This window comes from Punica granatum, chromosome 2 (assembly GCF_007655135.1).
Source record: "Punica granatum isolate Tunisia-2019 chromosome 2, ASM765513v2, whole genome shotgun sequence".
Taxonomy (NCBI): Eukaryota; Viridiplantae; Streptophyta; class Magnoliopsida; order Myrtales; family Lythraceae; genus Punica; species Punica granatum.
Window position 1 is genome coordinate 2,746,835 of NC_045128.1, and position 18,099 is coordinate 2,764,933.

Sequence of the window (18,099 nt, forward strand, 5' to 3'; positions counted from 1 at the left end):
TGGTAGTTACCATGGCAGGGAGCACTTCTAGTATTTTCTGTTTGCGATCTGTCCTTGATAAGGACAAACTGTCAGGGAATAATTTCCTTGGTTGGTATCGAAACTTGAGAATTGTTCTCACCCAAAAAAAGAAACTATATGTCTTAGAGCAACCTCTTCTTGCGCCACCACCTGACGATGCCCCCCAAGCTGAGAAAGATGCTTATAGTAAGCATCATGATGATGCCGTAAACGTCGGATGTCTCATGTTAGTCACCATGGACTCGGAGCTTCAGAAGCAACACGAGAACATGAAGGCGTACGATATGATCGTGCATCTCAGGCAGCTCTATCAAGAGCAGGCCCGACATGAGAGATTCGAGATCTCTAAAGCACTTTTTCAGGCAAGGCTGACTGAGGGTAGCCCGGTGGGTCTTCATGTACTCAAGATGATTAGGTACATCGAGACTCTAGGACGACTGGGATTTCCTCTGGGTCAAGAGTTGGCCACAGATTTAGTCCTACAGTCGCTGCCTAGCAGTTATAGTCAGTTCATCATGAGCTATAATATGAATGACTACAATAAACCATTGCCTGAACTGCTTAACATGTTGAGAACAGCTGAGCATGATATCAGCAAGGGGACGTCTGTTCTAATGGTCCAGGGGACCAAAAGAAAGGGCAAGGGCAAGAGTAAAGGCAAGAGGGCTAAAAGTGCATCCAAGTATGACTTGGGTGCGTTGAAGCCTAAAGCCAAGGTGGCGAAGAATGATTACTGCTTCCATTGTGGCAACACTGGACATTGGAAGCGGAATTGTAAGATATACCTGGAAGAGTTGAAGAAGAAGAAGGGAAGTGAGACTTCCACTTCAGGTATCCATGTTATAGAGATTAATGTATCTACTACTTCTATATCTTGGGTATTAGATACCGGGTGTGGTGCTCATATTTGTGGAAATATGCAGGACCTAAAGGACAGTAGATCGTTGGCAAAGGGCGAGGTGGACCTACGAGTTGGAAATGGAGCAAGAGTTGCTACATTAACTGTAGGGACTTATCACCTAGTTTTGCCTACTGGGCTTGTATTAGATCTTAACGACTGTTATTATGTACCTGCTATTAGTAGAAACATAATATCTGTTTCTTGTTTGGACAAGAAGGGATTTTGTTTCACTATCAAGAACAAGTGTTGTTCTATGTACATGAATGATGTATATTATGGCAGTGCACATTTAAGTAATGGTCTGTATGTTCTTGATCTAGATACGCTTATTTATAATGTGGAAACCAAACGGCTCAAATCTAATGATTCGAACCCGACTTACCTCTGGTATTGTCGTTTAGGCCATATTAGCGAGAATCGTATCTCTAGACTCCATAAGGATGGATTACTGGACTCGTTTGATTTAGAATCGATCGAGACATGCGAACCTTGCTTAATGGGGAAAATGACTAAGGCTCCTTTTACTGGAAAAGGTGAGCGAGCTAGTGATCATCTGGCTCTCATACATACTGATGTATGTGGACCAGTGAACAAGCTTGCTAGAGGTGGGTATCTCTACTTCATTACATTTACTGACGATTTCAGTAGATTTGGATATGTGTATTTGATGAAACACAAATTTGAATCCTTTGAAAAGTTCAAAGAATTTAAGAATGAAGGAGAATCAGTTGGGTAAGAGCATTAAAGTTCTTCGATCAGATCGAGGAGGTGAATATTTGAGCTATGAGTTCACTGACTATCTTAAACAGTGTGGGATTTTATCTCAACTGACTCTACCTGGAACACCACAGTGGAATGGTGTAGCTGAAAGGAGGAATCGAACTTTATTAGATATGGTTCGATCTTTGATGAGTCATGCAAACTTACCTGACTCCTTCTGGGGATATGCTCTACAGACAGCTGCTCTCATATTAAACAATGCTCCGTCGAAATCAGTTGAAAGGACACCATATGAGATGTGGTATGGGAAGCGTCCCAAGATGTCTTTTCTAAAGATATGGGGTTGCGAAGCTTATGTGAAGAGATTGTCTTCGGATAAGCTTGGCCCTAAATCGGACAAATGTTACTTTGTGGGGTATCCTAAGGAAACTCGAGGATACTATTTCTATAATCCCATCGAGGGCAAAGTGTTTGTTGCTCGAACTGCGGTATTCCTTGAGAAAGAGTTTCTCTCCAAAGGAACTAGTGGGAGGAAATTAGAACTTGGGGAAGTTCTACCACAAAATGACATTGACCAATCGACGGGTGAGGTTGCAGAGCAAGTACCACAAGTTGTTGTGGCACAATCTTCTGCACAAGTGACACAGGAGCCTCGTAGGTCTGGTAGGATACGTCATGAGCCCGAGAGATATGGATTTCTCGTGACTCAAGATAATGACGTATTGCTCATAGATAATGATGAGCCTACAACCTATGCGGAAGCCGTAATAGGCCCTGACTCTGAGAAATGGCTGGTGGCCATGAGATCTGAGATGGAGTCCATGTACACTAACCAAGTATGGACTTTGGTTGATCCACCTGAAGGGCCAAAACCCATTGGGTGTAAGTGGGTCTTCAAGAAGAAGACTGATATGAACGGTAATGTGATTACCTTTAAGGGCCGACTTGTGGCAAAAGGTTTCAGACAAGTTCATGGTGTTGACTATGACGAAACTTTTTCCCCGGTGGCTATGCTTAAATCCATAAGGATCTTGCTTGCAATTGCAGCTTATTATGATTATGAGATCTGGCAAATGGATGTCAAAACTGCTTTCCTGAACGGGAAGCTCCTCGAGGATGTGTATATGACGCAACCTGAGGGTTTTGTCGATCCACATAGTGCCGAAAAGGTTTGTAAGCTACAACGGTCTATTTATGGGCTGAAGCAAGCTTCTAGGAGCTGGAATCTTCGTTTTGATGATGCAATCAAAGAGTTTGGTTTCATCAAGAATGAAGATGAACCCTGTGTTTACAAGAAGGTTAGTGGGAGCATAGTAATCTTCCTGGTGTTGTATGTAGACGACATACTTCTAATCGGGAATGACATTCCTTCCTTACAGTCTGTGAAGACTTGGTTGGGAAGGTGTTTCTCTATGAAGGACTTAGGCGAAGCTACCTACGTGCTAGGTATCAGGATCTATAGAGATAGATCTAGGAGACTGCTTGGCTTAAGTCAGAGTGCATACATAGATAAAGTGCTTCGGCGTTTTAGCATGCAGGATTCTAAGAAAGGGTCGCTGCCTATGTTACATGGCATAAGCCTTTCGAAGGCTCAGAGTCCTTCTACTCGAGAGGAGAGGGACCGCATGAATAGGATTCCATATGCGTCGGCTATTGGATCCATCATGTATGCTATGTTATGCACTCGATCCGATGTCTCGTATGCTTAGAGTATGACGAGTCGATACCAATCAGATCCAGGTGAGAGACACTGGATCGCAGTAAAGAACATCCTTAAGTACTTACGAAGGACTAAGGAGATGTTTTTGGTATATGGAGGCGAAGAAGAGCTCGTTGTAAGAGGTTACACCGATGCTAGCTTCCAGACCGATAAGGACGACAATAGATCGCAGTCAGGGTATGTGTTCTGCCTGAATGGAGGTGCTGTGAGTTGGAAGAGTTCCAAACAGGAGACAGTAGCCGACTCTACCACAGAGGCCGAGTATATTGCTGCCTCTAACGCTGCAAAAGAGGCCGTTTGGATCAAGAAGTTCGTGACAGAACTTGCTGTGGTTCCTAGCATCGTAGACCCAGTGGATCTCTATTGTGACAACAATGGAGCCATTGCGCAAGCTAAGGAACCCAGGTCTCACCAGCGATCCAAACATATACTCAGGCGCTTCCATCTCATTCGCGAGATCATCGACAGAGGAGATGTGAAGATATGCAGAATACCAACAGATGAGAATCTCGCAGATCCACTTACGAAGCCTCTTGTGCAGCGCAAGCACGAGGCTCACACTAGATCTATTGGCATTAGACAGATGCCAGATTGGCTCTAGTGCAAGTGGGAGATTGTTGGGAATTGGTGTATGCCCTAGATGCAATCTATCATCAGTTCTGTAATATGACATGTATTTCATTATATTACGAGGCATATCTGTTATTGTGTAGATTGCGCTAAATATGATTTTACACAATAATGTCCTTGGAATAGTAGGTTCAATAGGCATCAAGTGTGACTTGATTGTGAGATCCTATAATTACTGAAAATTATTCCTAAATGTCCATAGTCAAAGTATTATCGTTAATTAGGACAACGATAATACGGTTAGACTAGTGTAAGTGTTGATTGATGACCAAATCTCATAGGTCATGGATATGGAGATATCAAATCACACCACATGTATACATTAAGAGTAATGTGTATAGGACTGATCCGCCATGAGATTGCTACATGGGTTGTTACGTGACTGTCATTAGCATATCTCAAAGTGACTATAGTGTAATGGTCCTTTGACTTGAGGTCACCATAGATTCCTACATGTAATGTCATATACTTTGATACTGTCAAACGCCACCGTAACAGGATGGTTATAAAGACAGTTATTTGGTATACCACAGAGCATGGAGAGGAATGTGAGTGATCAAGATAGAATTTGTCCCTCCTACGAAACGGGAGCGATATCTCACGGCCACTTGGTGGTTAAGTCTAAAAGTGTATGCATACCCAAATGAGTCGATATAACGATATCGAGCTCATTTGTTCTGATAGACTTACCTGGTAAACCAAGAAAGAGAGATATTGAGCCATACAAGGATGTCATCGACCATGCCTTGGGCTCAATAGAGATATAGAGGACAATGGATTATATTACACGGTAATATAGGTCACGAGGTTCGTCGAGAAATTGACTTTCCGATTACTTGAGTAACAGTGATGCATTGCTAGATGCCGCTCACTGTTTATAATATTGAAATAGAGATTTCGATATTATTATCAACGTAATTGGGAACCTACAGGGTCACACACTACGACTAAATTGACGAGATATTTTGAAATAATAAAATTGTCTAATAGAGATTAGATAATTTATGGTGCGACCGATTAATCGGATATTTAATGAGATTAAATTTGTCGATTAATTAGACTCGATTTATTAGATTAAATAGACACAATTGATGCACGATCCATGTGAGGACACATGGCAATTTGGAATTCTTAATTCCTCTTGTCCCACATCGGTAAAGAGATTGGAAAGTCTCCCCCCTTATGCTTATATATATGTGTGCATGTAAATGTACAGAGATATACGTGTGCTATATATATACATATATATGTGATATATATATGTATGCATAAAGCATATACATACATATGTGTGTACGTGCATTAATGTGGGGAAATTCAAGTTGAATTGTTCAATTTGAATTAACCCCATTAGTCTTAAAATTTCGGGTGTTGCATCGGTGTTTCTTTCGAGTGTTGGCCGCTAGCATCGCCGATCTCGAAGACTCGTCGACAAAGTCGGTGTGGATACTGGTAGAGGCGTCACGCGTGGGACGCTCGGTCGACAAATTTAAATATTCCAGGTACGCTTTTATTTACTCTTATTCTTCTAGTAGGTCTTGGAATTAGTTTCACGGGTAGGAAATTTTGAGTTTCTATTCCTTTTTCGCTTCCGTTGCGCCCCGTGAAACTAGCAGGTCGGGCCCCCGAGAGGTTGAGCCCATATGGGGGCTCAAGCCCTTAAGGAGCCCTTACAAGGGTCGAGCCCTTATTAGGGTGTCGAGTCCCAAGGGAGGGTCAGGCTCCTATTTCCCTCATGGAGCAAGAACTTTACATAAGAGTTGAAGTCCTAAAGGGAGAATTAGAAACATTTTTTATTAGAGATCAAAAGCGGCTTTCCTTAGAGATGAAAAATTCGCTCGCTCGGTAAGGTCAGGCCTCTTATGGAGTTGAGTCCTTATGGGGTGTTGAGCCTTTATGAGGGTCGAGCTCCTATTGGAGGATCACGCCCACCGAAAGGGTCGAGGCCCTTATGAGCACCTACTGGGCTTAGGCTTTTTTAGGGTCAAGCCTTGAGACTGTGTTGACCCATTTTATTTGGGATTGTTTATCCACCGAGGAGCCCTTACGAAGGTTGGGCCCTTAATGGGGTTGATCCCCCATGAGAGGTCAACTATAGGGGCATCAAGCCCTTACAAGGGTTGGGCCCTTGATGCCTGAGCCCATGTGTGGGTCAAGTCTTAAAGAGCCTTACGGGGGTCGAGTCTCTAAGGAGAGTCAAGCTCTTGGGGCAGAGCTCCTGAGGAGCCCTTACAAAGGTTGAGCCCTCGGTGGGGTCAAGCCTTTACTGGGTGGTCGAGCCCATATGAGGGATTAATTATAAGGGGGCCCCTAAGGGGTTTAAGAGTTGCGGGGTTGAGCTATTGTCTGGATCGAGCCCCTGAGGAGTCCTTACGAGGGTCAAGCCTTTAGGCAATCAAGCCCCTACTAGGGGATCAAACCTACCAACGGTATCTTGTCCCTAGGGGGGTCTACCTAGAACCGGCAATATTTGACACGACACGATAACACGACACGGATATGACACGGAGTTAAACGGGTATGGGTTGACATTTTTTGATATTCGGTCTAAACGGGTTCAACCCGTATAACCCGTTTATACACGATTAAACCTGTTTATTTAGACGTGTTTAATCGTGTTATTTAATCGTGTAACCCGTTAACCCGTTTATCTAACTGAATTTACTAAACTATCCTTACACAGTTACACTAACCCTAATTTCGAAATCCTTCCATCCAGAATTTCCAGCCTCCAGTTCCATCGTTCTGTTCCAGAGAGAGTAGGAGTCCTGCTTCGCCTTCCATCCCGATTCACAGACCTGATTTCTTTCCTGCAAGTATGGTTCCACCCGATTTCCTTCGAAATCGAAGACGGACCTGACTTCGACCGTCCGCTCAGAGTCTCAAACGACAGCACCCAAACGACGAAGGTGACCTTCCATCTTGCACCCAAACGCCTTCGCCCACCTGTACGCCGTCGTCGAGGTCGACATCGAGGCTGCCGAGCAGGTTCTTCCGGATCCTCCTCTTTGTCCCTTTCGCTCTTTTTGCTATTTATTACTGAAGATTGTGCTCCTGTTTTGTTGCTTAATATGTCGATTGAGCCTTCAATATGTCGATTAAGCAGTTTCATGGCTATAATTTAGTCTCAGTGCTCTGTTCTTCAGTTGTAAGCCATTTAGATACGTTGGCTAGAATACAGGGCTATCGGTTTACTTATCATGTAAAGGACATCATAAATTAAAAGAGGGGCTTTATTTATCGATGCGTTATATGATAGTATCGTTTTGTCACTCTTGAAGGCATAAGTTCGTGAATCCATACCTACTTCGATTGTTTATTCTTTCTGGCTGGTATCCTGTTCTCGGATTTCAGAATGACATTATTCTTAGGAATGAATATTTGTGCTTATATACAGCTCGATTACTCCAGATACTGGGACAACCCCGGACCGCGTGGCATACTCATTCAATAGGAAGTCACTTTATGGATTTAGGTCTTTTTGCACTGGCGATGGTGTGTTTGGTCCGAAAAATTACGACTTGTCTTCTAAGTAAAAGTGCTTTGGATACTCTGGTTGCTTTTAAATCATTTGGAATCTGTGATTGAATTGTTGTGACTGTTGACCTCAGTCTTTTGAATCTTATTGTTGGTGTATCTTTCATTTGGGGGGATTATGTAGCTAAACCGCTGCTCTTTCTTGGCATGAGCTTATTTTATTTGCTGCCATCTCCCCTGTTATATTATTGTGTAGAGTTGTGTAGAGTCGTAGATCATAAGCATGCATGTCCTTGTTTTTCTTGTTGAGAACATAATTGTTCTGTTGCTATTTATTAAACCGGTGTTCTGTTCTGGTCCTGTTCTGTTCCTGTCCTGTTATTTCCTCCCAGAGCTAGCAAATTATGTTGTCCTTCATGTTGTTCAGTCTCTTTGATCAGTACGAGGAAATGTTATTCTTGCTTCCAACTTATGTGGGTGGTGAAAATTAAACGCGATTTCCCCTGTCTAGATTGTGGTCTTGAACTGAGAAAGTTAATGTCTTGTGCTTGCGAATGGCTTGTCTTGTGAAACAATGTAGACGGGCGAGTTGGGTTTTGCATTATTTTAATTCTCCTTCCTGTTCTTGTTTGCTCTATCACGCAACTGTAGGTGATTGGTTGACCAACAACAATGATCAGAGACTTGTTTATATTCTGCCACTAGGTATCGTGAAATCTAGTGGCTTTTGTCATTCAATGGCGGCTTGCCTTGGTGCTTTTGTGTTTATATTCTGCCTGTGTTTGTTCTAGATTTTGCATTAACCAATTTCTCATTGTCTGTTTTATTTAGGGATAATGAGTTCAGAAAGTAATTTGGAGGTAAACTTGGAATCCTCTGAGAAGGAAAAATCCATGGCCACAATAAACGAAGATGATGATGTAGTGGAGCTCGATATAGACGAGATCCAAGACACTGCAACAGGAACTCAGGTAGGGGCATCGAAAGGAAAGCGAAAAAGAAGATTGACCTCACCTGTGTGGCAATTCTTTGAGAAGTTAGCAGAAAAGTCTATTGATGGTAAGAGCAGCTGTAAGTGCAAGAAGTGTGGCGCTATTTTCCTTTGTGATAGTCAATATGGGACAGGAAATCTGAAAAAACATAGTGAAAGATGCATTCGTAAGGATACACGAGATGTTGGTCAGCTGCTTATGAACCATGATATGTCTTTGAGAAGTACTGCATTTGATCCTGAACGCTTTCGTGAGCTGTTGATTGCTGCCATTATTATGCATGATCTGCCTCTTGCCTTTGTGGAATATGCTGCAATTAGGTCTATATTCTCATATTTGCGTGAGAGTGTACCTGTTATATCTCGAAACACTGCAAGGGCTGATGTGTTGAAAGTTTATAAGAAAGAGAAGTCACGGGTTAAGGGCTTGCTTGAGGAAGCTAGTGGTAGGGTTTGTTTGACATCAGATTTGTGGACATCAATTGCTACTGATGGATATCTCTCTTTGACCGTACATTTTATTGATAACAATTGGATTTTGCAAAAGAGGATTCTGAATTTCTCCCCGATGCCACCTCCACATACCGGTGTGGCATTGAGTAAAAGGTTACCTCTTTGTTGGCTGAGTGGGGTATTGAGGGAAGATTGTTTTCTATTACTTTGGATAATGCTTCTGCCAATGACAGTTTCGTGGGCTTGTTGAGATCGCATTTAAATTTGAAGGATGCACTCCTAGGCAAAGGTGAATTCTTTCATCAACGATGTTGTGCCCATATCATTAATTTAATTGTGCAAGATGGATTGAAAGAGATTGATGTTGCGGTAGACAAAGTGCGGGAGAGTGTCAAGTATGTTAAGGGATTTCAAGTTAGAAAAGAAAAGTTTCTTGAATGTGTAAAACTCTTATCTTTGAATTCGAAGAAAGGCTTGAGGCAAGATGTCCCTACTCGTTGGAATTCAACATTTCTTATGCTTGAAAGTGCATTCTATTATCGTCGTGCATTTTGCCACCTAGAGTTAAGTGATTCCAATTATACAAATTGTCCTACCCCATTGGAGTGGCAGAAGATTGAGAAGATAAAGAAGTTTTTGGGGGTTTTTTTTGAGATCACGAACTTGTTTTCTGGGAGTAAGTATCCAACCGCAAATCTGTTCTTTCCTTCCACTTTCAAAGCATATATGATGCTCAAGGAGTATAGTGATGGGACAGATGAAGATTTGAAATCAATGTCGTTAAGGATGCTTATGAAATTTGAAAAATACTGGTCTGAATTTTCAGTGATTTTATCGATTGCGGTGATATTGGACCCCAGGTATAAACTTGAGTTTGTGGATTGGAGTTACAGAAAGTTGTATGGTACTCAATCTTCAGAATTTCAGACTGTTCGAGATAAATTATTCTCATTTTATGAAGAATATACAGCACATGAGAGGGAGAATCGAACATTTGCATCAAAAGAGAAGGTGGTGACAGATCCTTATCAAGAGTCTGAATCCGTAGATATGCTGGAGGTAAATTTTTTAATGATATTATGTGTTACTTTGTCAATATTTGTTATGTTCTCCCTATATATTTTCACTTTCTTGTTGTTAGTTGCACTTGGAATACGTTTATTATTGGTCTTTCCTTGTTATTTTTAATTTTTCATCAGGAGTTCGATGATTATGCTGATAATGTGTATTCAGCATCTTCGAAAAAGTCTGAGCTAGAAAAGTATTTAGATGAGACAAGGAGCGATAGAAAGACAAATTTGGACATTCTTGAGTATTGGAAGATTAACTCCCAACGATATCCGACAGTTGCAAGGATGGCTCGTGATGTTTTGAGCATTCCCATATCCACGGTTGCCTCTGAGGCAGCATTCAGCTGTGGAGGTCGTGTTCTTGATCAGTATCGGAGTTCTTTGAAACCCGACCTTGTGGAAGCACTCATCTGCTCTCGAGATTGGCTTTATGGATTAGCCGGTAAGTTTACTTTTCATATTTGATTTTTACAGATTTTTTGTTGATCTTTCTCTTTTTTGAATGTAGATGGTTGTGGAATCTCCGTGAATCAACTCACAGAGGATGTGATGAACTTAAACATTAGCGAGGAGCCATCAACTCAAGGGTCCAATACTGTGGTTAATTAAGGGAGAGATTAGCTCTTGGGAACATCAACAAGTATATGAAATGGAATATCTCTTGGTATATTTCACGCGACCTTACCTGTGGAGCTGACTCATAGTAGGATTTGTTCGATGTATTTTGGATTAGAGTAGAAGTGTAATTCATGGATTATGTGACTCTCATTTTCGGCATTCCTCGTTGCTATATGTTGTGTTCTCTGCATTCTATATGTTCTAATTATTAGCTTATGATGGGTTCTTTCTGGACCTACGTTGAACCCGGTATTTTGGTCTAAGTTCGGAATTTGAGAATTCTAATTCATAAGGTTTCAGTATTTAATTTCCTGGTGTCTTTCTGTATTTCGTAAGTGGGTCTCGGTTGTTATCGGATGATATGGGATTTACCATTTTCTTCAGCATATTTTCTTGTAAACGTGTCCGGTAAACGTGTCCGGGTAAACGTGTCCGGATAAACGGGTCGTGTAAACGTGTCCGGATAAACGGATTGATCGAATAAACGTGTCGTGTAAACGTGTCCGGATACCGGTTATAATCGTGTCGTGTATACGTATACCTATTATGACACGTTTTGATAAACGGGTTTAAACGTGTCGTGTACGGATTGACACGGATATAACCGTGTCGTGTACAAACCTGACCCGTTTAATAATCGTGTCGTGTGCGGGTTATGACTTCGATGACACAAATCCGTTTAGACACGACACGTATAAACACGACACGATACGAATTGCCACCCCTAGGTCTACCTCTTAGAGATCAAGCTCTTAAAGAGCCCTTACGGGGTCGGGCTTTTGGTGTTGAGCCCTTGTAATGGTCAAGCACCTAGGGGGGTTAAACCCCCATGAGGGGTCGATTGTAGGGGATACCAATCCTTAGGGGTGTGTTGATTGCCGGGAGGGCGTCTAGTCTCCGGTTAGTAGCTGTGTGTCTAGTGTTGGGTTGGAGGCGTTGCCAAGTACTTCTTGAGTCCATTCGGAGTGGGACTAGGTTGGTCGAATATGAGGGTCGTTGAGCTCTCAGTAGACATCAAGCCTATAGTGGGCTTGTTTTTGTGGGCTCGAATTGAAGTGCTTTCTAGCGTGCTTTCAGACTCTGTTGAGGCCAGGGGCTCGATTCGGCTCGATTGTAAATTATCTCATCACCTAGAATAACTTAGTGAGGAAATCCAATCAATTGGGGTTCAGCGCAACTCAGCTTCTTTGGCCCATGACGGGCCCATGCTCATGAGCTCGATAAGGCACTCCATATTTTTAAGCATGAAGAAGCTTATATAAATAGTCATCCTCAAAGACATTTGAAGAGGGATTTTCACTATCCATTCTCTAAGAATTTTAGTTTCTCTCCCTCTACTCAGAGGTAATCCCGGGGCACACAAGAGAATAAAGGAGGATCACCCTAAGGCCAACGACTTCTTGGGTGACATCTCCAAGAACAGAGGGCTTGAATTTCGATTCAAGATACTTGGAATTTTTTCCATATCACCCTTCCTCATTAACTTTTTGTTCTCAATCTTGTCACTACCAACACTGCGATCGCCGTCATTGCTTTATATCAAAATCTTTAATTCAACCAGTCTCAACACGGCGAGGTCACATCTCACGTTGCCGGTGGCAAAAGCCTAGATAGCAATAGAGCCCACAGGAGTCTCCGGAAAAACAAAGCGCATGCTTTAACTCGAATTTACCCCACTTACACGAATGATATTGCAGATAATTTGGAAGAACTGGTCGGACGAAGCATTACATATATGCTCGGGCCTACGCAAGCGAGCATCTGCACTGCAGGCCCGAACATTACTTCATCGGGCCGTTAAAGCGGATCCGGAAGCCCAAATTCAGACCCGACAGCCCCGTGCTCAAAAGCCCACGGCCAGGACCTTCTCCCTCTCTCCCTCCGTCTCTCTCTCTCTCCCTCTCTCTCTCTCTCTCTCTCACAACGCCGGTGTCTCCGCTGTAAACTGGTAAACCCCCGCCAACTTCCATCCTCCATCATCACCGTTCGGAGCTCGCCACTCTGCTCTCTGACTTTCGAAAAGCTTCAATTCAGCTCGCAATCGCCATTTCTGCTCAGTGATTGATGATGTTCGAAGGCCGGATCTTGAGCTGAGCTGACCGGATCCCCACCGGGAATGGACATCCTCTTCGCTCAGATCCAGGCGGACCTCCGCTCCAACGACGCCCTCCGGCAGTCCGGCGCCCTCCTCCAGGCACTCCAGCAGTCCGCAGCCGGCCGCGACATCTCCGTCATTGCCAAGTCCGCAGTCGAGGAGATCGTCGCCTCCCCTGCCTCCGCTGTCTGCAAGAAGCTTGCCTTCGACCTCATCCGCTCCACTCGCCTCACTGCTGACCTGTGGGAGACCGTCTGCACGGGAATCCGGACGGACCTCGACTTCCCCGACCCCGACGTCACCGCCGCTGCGATCTCCATCCTTGCTGCCATCCCCTCCCACCACCTCTCCAGGCTCATAACCAACTTCCATAAGGAGATCAACAGCTGCTTCGACTCTAACAGCGACAATTTGCGGTTCTCCATCACCGAGACCCTTGGTTGCATTCTAGCTCGCGATGACCTGGTGACGCTGTGCGAGAACAATGTCAGCTTGCTCGATAGGGTGTCCAATTGGTGGGGGCGGATTGGGCAGAACATGCTCGACCGAGCGGACAATGTTTCGAAAGTGGCTTTTGAATCGGTTGGGAGATTGTTCCACGAGTTTGATAACAAGAAGATGAGCCGATTGGCGGGCGATAAGTTAGTCGACAGTGAGAATTCACTGGCAATCAGGTCGAATTGGGTGTCTTCTATGGTGGATTTTGTGTGGAAGAAGAGAAATTCCCTGATGGCAAGATCACTGGTTTTACCAGTGGAGAGCTTCAGAGCTACAGTTTTCCCGCTCGTGTACGGCGTAAAGGCAGTTGCTTCGGGTTCCATTGAGATCGTAAGGAAGCTTTCCAAGAGTAACACCAATGAGAGTGTGCTCAATGCGAATAATGCAGAGAGGTTAGTTGGTGTGTCGGATGTAGTCACACATTTGGCTCCTTTCTTGGCATCTTCACTGGATCCAGCATTGATTTTTGAAGTGGGGATTAACATGTTGTACTTGGCCGACGTACCGGGAGGGAAGCCCGAGTGGGCTTCACAATCAATTATAGCAATCCTGACACTTTGGGACAGGCAAGAGTTTTCTTCTGCCAGAGAAAGTATTGTTAGGGCTGTTGTCACCAATCTGCACCTTCTTGATCTTCACATGCAGGTAACCTTTATTTTTAATCTGGTTATTGTTTCCGTCTGATTGAGCTGATTATACACTACAATCAGAGTCTGAAATTTGGGTGCTTTTATTTACTTTATGTGCTCTAGAGTAGTATAATCTCTTGATTTTATAATGAAATGCCTTAAATGCATCGGTGCATTCATGTACAATACATTCTATATCGGGTAGAAGTCTATAGATCATTTATATGTTAGCATTGCATGACCCAAAGATTATAGTTTGAATATGTAATGCGCTGTTTGTGGTGATAGGTAGTTGGACAAGGTTCCTCGTATATTTGCTATAACTGTTTTTTAGATCAAAAGAATCGATCTCAAAGTTCACAAACAGGGCTGACACTGTCATTTTACCTTCTTGAAGGTTTCGCTGTTTAAGAGACTGCTTCTAATGGTAAGAAACTTGCGAGCTGAGTCAGACCGCATGCATGCTCTGGCTTGTATATGTCGAACAGCACTATGTGTTGACCTTTTTGCAAAGGAAAGTGTACGAAGGGGTCAGAAACCTCTCCCAGGAACTGATATTGTTTCTCTCTTTGAAGACGCAAGAATAAAAGATGATCTCAATAGTGTGACTAGTAAAAGCTTGTTTAGGGAGGAGTTAGTGGCATCATTGGTGGAGAGTTGCTTTCAGTTGTCATTACCTTTGCCTGAACAAAAGAACTCAGGCATGGAGAGCAGAGTCATTGGAGCCTTGGCATATGGAACTGGTTATGGCGCGCTTAACTGGACAGAGCCGGCTTTGGAGGTGGTGGAAGTATGCCGGCCCTGTGTCAAATGGGATTGTGATGGCCGTACCTATGCAATTGATTGCTACTTGAAATTGTTGGTCAGGCTATGTTATATATATGATACAAGGGGAGGTGTAAAAAGGGTCAAGGATGGGGCTTCCCAGGATCAAATTTTGAATGAGACGAGGTTACAAAACTTGCAACGCAAACTTGTAAAAGATCTGCGTGAGGTATTTATATAATTCTGTGGAGCATAGTTCTTCTATCTTGTTTCTTTCTTTTGAAGAACATGAAATTATTGCATTTTGGCATTGTGGAATTCGGCATTTCTTTTCCTGAAGCATGGTTGATTCTGATCACTCTCTGATTCTTGAATTATCATTGGATTTTGTTTATCTGAGTTTGAATATTACTGCTTTGTTGGAAACTTCTACACATAGAATTTGAGAGTTTTATGTCAATGAAAGTTCAATAAAACTTCTGTACAATCATGAAATTGCCTATTACCATGTCCTACGTGCAAGTTCTATTTATGGTCGGGGATGTTGACTGCTCTTCTGTTTATTTTTCTTTTTGTTGGTTCGGGATATTTATTAACTTTTCTTTTTGGCAGGTGAATACCCCCAGAGTATGTGCCCGACTTATTTGGGCTATTGCTGAGCACATAGATTTAGAAGGATTAGATCCGCTTTTAGCTGATGACCCAGAAGATCCTCTAAATATTATTATTTCGAATGTCCACAAAGTTCTATTCAACACTGACGCATCGGCGGATACATCAAATAGACTTCAGGATGTACAGGCAGTTCTTTTGAGTGTTCAGAGGTTGGGATCGCGCCATCCTAGGGCTGGTGTATTATTAACGAAAGAGCTGGAAGAGTTTAGAAGTAGCAATGTGGCTGATTCTGTCAACAAACATCAGTGCCGCCTAATAATGCAGAGAATTAAATACACGTCAAGTCATCCAGATGACAAGTAAGATAGGAAGCTCCAAGTAAACCAGCAAAAATTTACCAACTTTTCATCATCTCTAGAATTGGTGATCTAGATATAATGATGATTCTCCTCCATCTCTAAAATTTCTGACATAATGACTCTTTTTAGGTGGGCTGGAGTTAGTGAAGCCAGAGGAGATTATCCATTTAGCCACCACAAGCTCACTGTTCAGTTCTATGAAGCCGCTGCAGCTCAGGATCGAAAATTGGAAGGTTTGGTTCACAAGGCAATTTTGGAGCTTTGGAGACCAGAGCCTAGTGAATTAACTCAATTGTTGACGAAGGGAATTGACTCATCCTCATTGAGGGTTCCACCAGCTGCAATTACTTTGAGTGGTAGCAGTGACCCTTGTTATATTGAAGCTTACCATTTGGCAGACTCTGGTGATGGGAGGATCAGTTTACATTTGAAGGTGGGTCTTCTCTTTTCCTTTCTTCTTATAAAGGTTAACCCTTTAACGCACAAATAAGATCTCAAGTATTTGATGACGCTTGACTTGCTATAAGATAATTTGCTAGGTTTTTTATGCACCGCAAATGAAATGCAGTGTAGTGAATTAATGCAGCATGGGGAAAGAATAGCATGAGTGCAAGAAGTCATTCTATAGGATAAATATCTGAATTCTGTGATGATCATTAACTGGTTGAATTTGTTACAGGTGCTTAACTTAACTGAACTCGAACTCAATCGGGTGGATATAAGGGTTGGACTATCTGGAGCTTTATACTACATGGATGGATCACCCCAAGCAGTGAGACAATTGCGTAATCTTGTTTCACAGGTATATCCCTGCTTTTGCTGTTGATTGTTTTATGCTTTTCTGCCTTATCCGCAGGATTCTTTTTCTGTGTCTGCACATGAATTTTCGATTTTATTCTCTGTGGTCTAGACTTGGGCAATGAGATCTGATCTTGTTTCTTGGCAATCTGTTTCAGGATCCAGTTCTCTGTAGTGTGACTGTAGGCGTCTCCCATTTCGAGAAATGTGCCTTATGGGTTCAAGTTTTGTACTATCCCTTCTACGGTAGTGGTGCTGCAGGAGATTATGATGGTGACTATGCTGAAGAGGATCCACAAATTGTGAGGCAGAAGCGAAGTTTACGTCCTGAATTAGGAGAACCCGTTATTCTGAGGTGCCTGCCCTACAAAATTCCTCTGACTGAGCTTCTGCTGCCCCACAAGATTTCGCCTGTGGAGTATTTCCGCCTATGGCCTAGTTTACCAGCTGTCGTAGAGCTAACTGGTACATACACTTATGAGGGGAGCGGCTTCAAAGCTACAGCTGCACAACAATACGGGGCCTCTCCTTTCCTGAGTGGGTTGAAATCCTTGTCCTCCAAGCATTTCCACAAAGTCTGCTCACATATTATCCGCACGGTGGCTGGGTTTCAGGTAGGTTTTACTTCTCAACAGTTCTTCTCGTAATGTTCTTCATTTGGTTTCATTCATCCACCTTTTACTATCATAATTGGTGTTCTTGGTTTAATTTCTTTCGAGTTCTGAATTCAAATCCAATTCTATTTAACAGCTCTGTTTTGCCGCTAAAACTTGGTTTGGGGGCTTCCTGGGCCTGATGATCTTTGGAGCAAGTGAAGTGAGCAGGAATGTGGATTTGGGTGATGAGACGACAACAATGATGTGCAAGTTCGTTGTCCGAGCTTCCGATGTGTCCATCACGAAGGTGATCGAATCAGATCTTCAAGGATTTCTAGATGATCTTACTGATGGAGGAGTTGAGTACATGCCGGAAGACGAGGTGAAGGTGGCTGCTGCTGAGAGGCTTAAGATCTCGATGGAGAGAATTTCCCTTTTAAAGGCAGCTCGGAAGCCACCAAAGAGCAAGGACTCAGATGATGAGGATTCAGAAGAAGAGGAAGAAGATGCTGAGGATGATGATGATGAGGAAGTGGAGGATGAAGATAAAAGGAAAGAGAAGGAGCATAAGAGGAAAGAGAAGGAGAAGAAGAGGAGAGAGAGAGAGGAGAAGAGGAGGAAGAAGAAGGAAGAAAAAGAAAAGAAGAAGAAAGAAGAGGAGGAAGAAAAGAGCAAGGGACCCACAACGCTCTCAAAGCCCACCGCCGAGGAGGTCGAGCACCGAGCTCTTCAAGCTGCCGTTCTACAAGAGTGGCACATGCTCTGCAAAGACAGAAGCACCAAGGTGAAGTAACTTCGCTATGCATCTCTACTCGGTTTACTAGGACAATGTCAGAGCAAATTCTTTCATTGTACTTTAATTCGCCATCGGTTTGAGTTACCTGTGAGGTGGTTTTGTGCTTTGTTGATTTTTCTTCTTGTCTCGGTTATGTTTGTTGAGCGAGAGCTGGCATTTTGATTGGAGGAAAATGTTTTGTTTGTGTAATATATGTCATGTAGCATCCATCTCATTGATCTGTTCTTCTGCACACTATTCAATCCTTATGGACAGACATCTTCTGCGCTTACTTTTGTGCGTTGTGTGCGGTAGCCATATAAATTTTGTCCATTTGAGGTCGTCTTCTTGAAGTTGTGCAAAGTATA

At 43.0% G+C, this 18,099-nt stretch overlaps 1 protein-coding gene across 1 annotated transcript; it reads left to right on the plus strand.

Moving 5' to 3' along the window:
* Positions 1-12,470: 12,470 nt before the first annotated feature.
* Positions 12,471-18,023, plus strand: LOC116196124 (protein TPLATE). Its single transcript, XM_031525688.1, has 7 exons — positions 12,471-13,839; positions 14,221-14,817; positions 15,201-15,562; positions 15,692-15,995; positions 16,242-16,364; positions 16,519-16,974; positions 17,111-18,023. The coding sequence occupies exons 1-7, from the start codon at positions 12,718-12,720 to the stop codon at positions 17,747-17,749; spliced, it is 3,603 nt and encodes a 1,200-aa protein (XP_031381548.1). The 5' UTR covers positions 12,471-12,717; the 3' UTR covers positions 17,750-18,023.
* Positions 18,024-18,099: the final 76 nt, after the last annotated feature.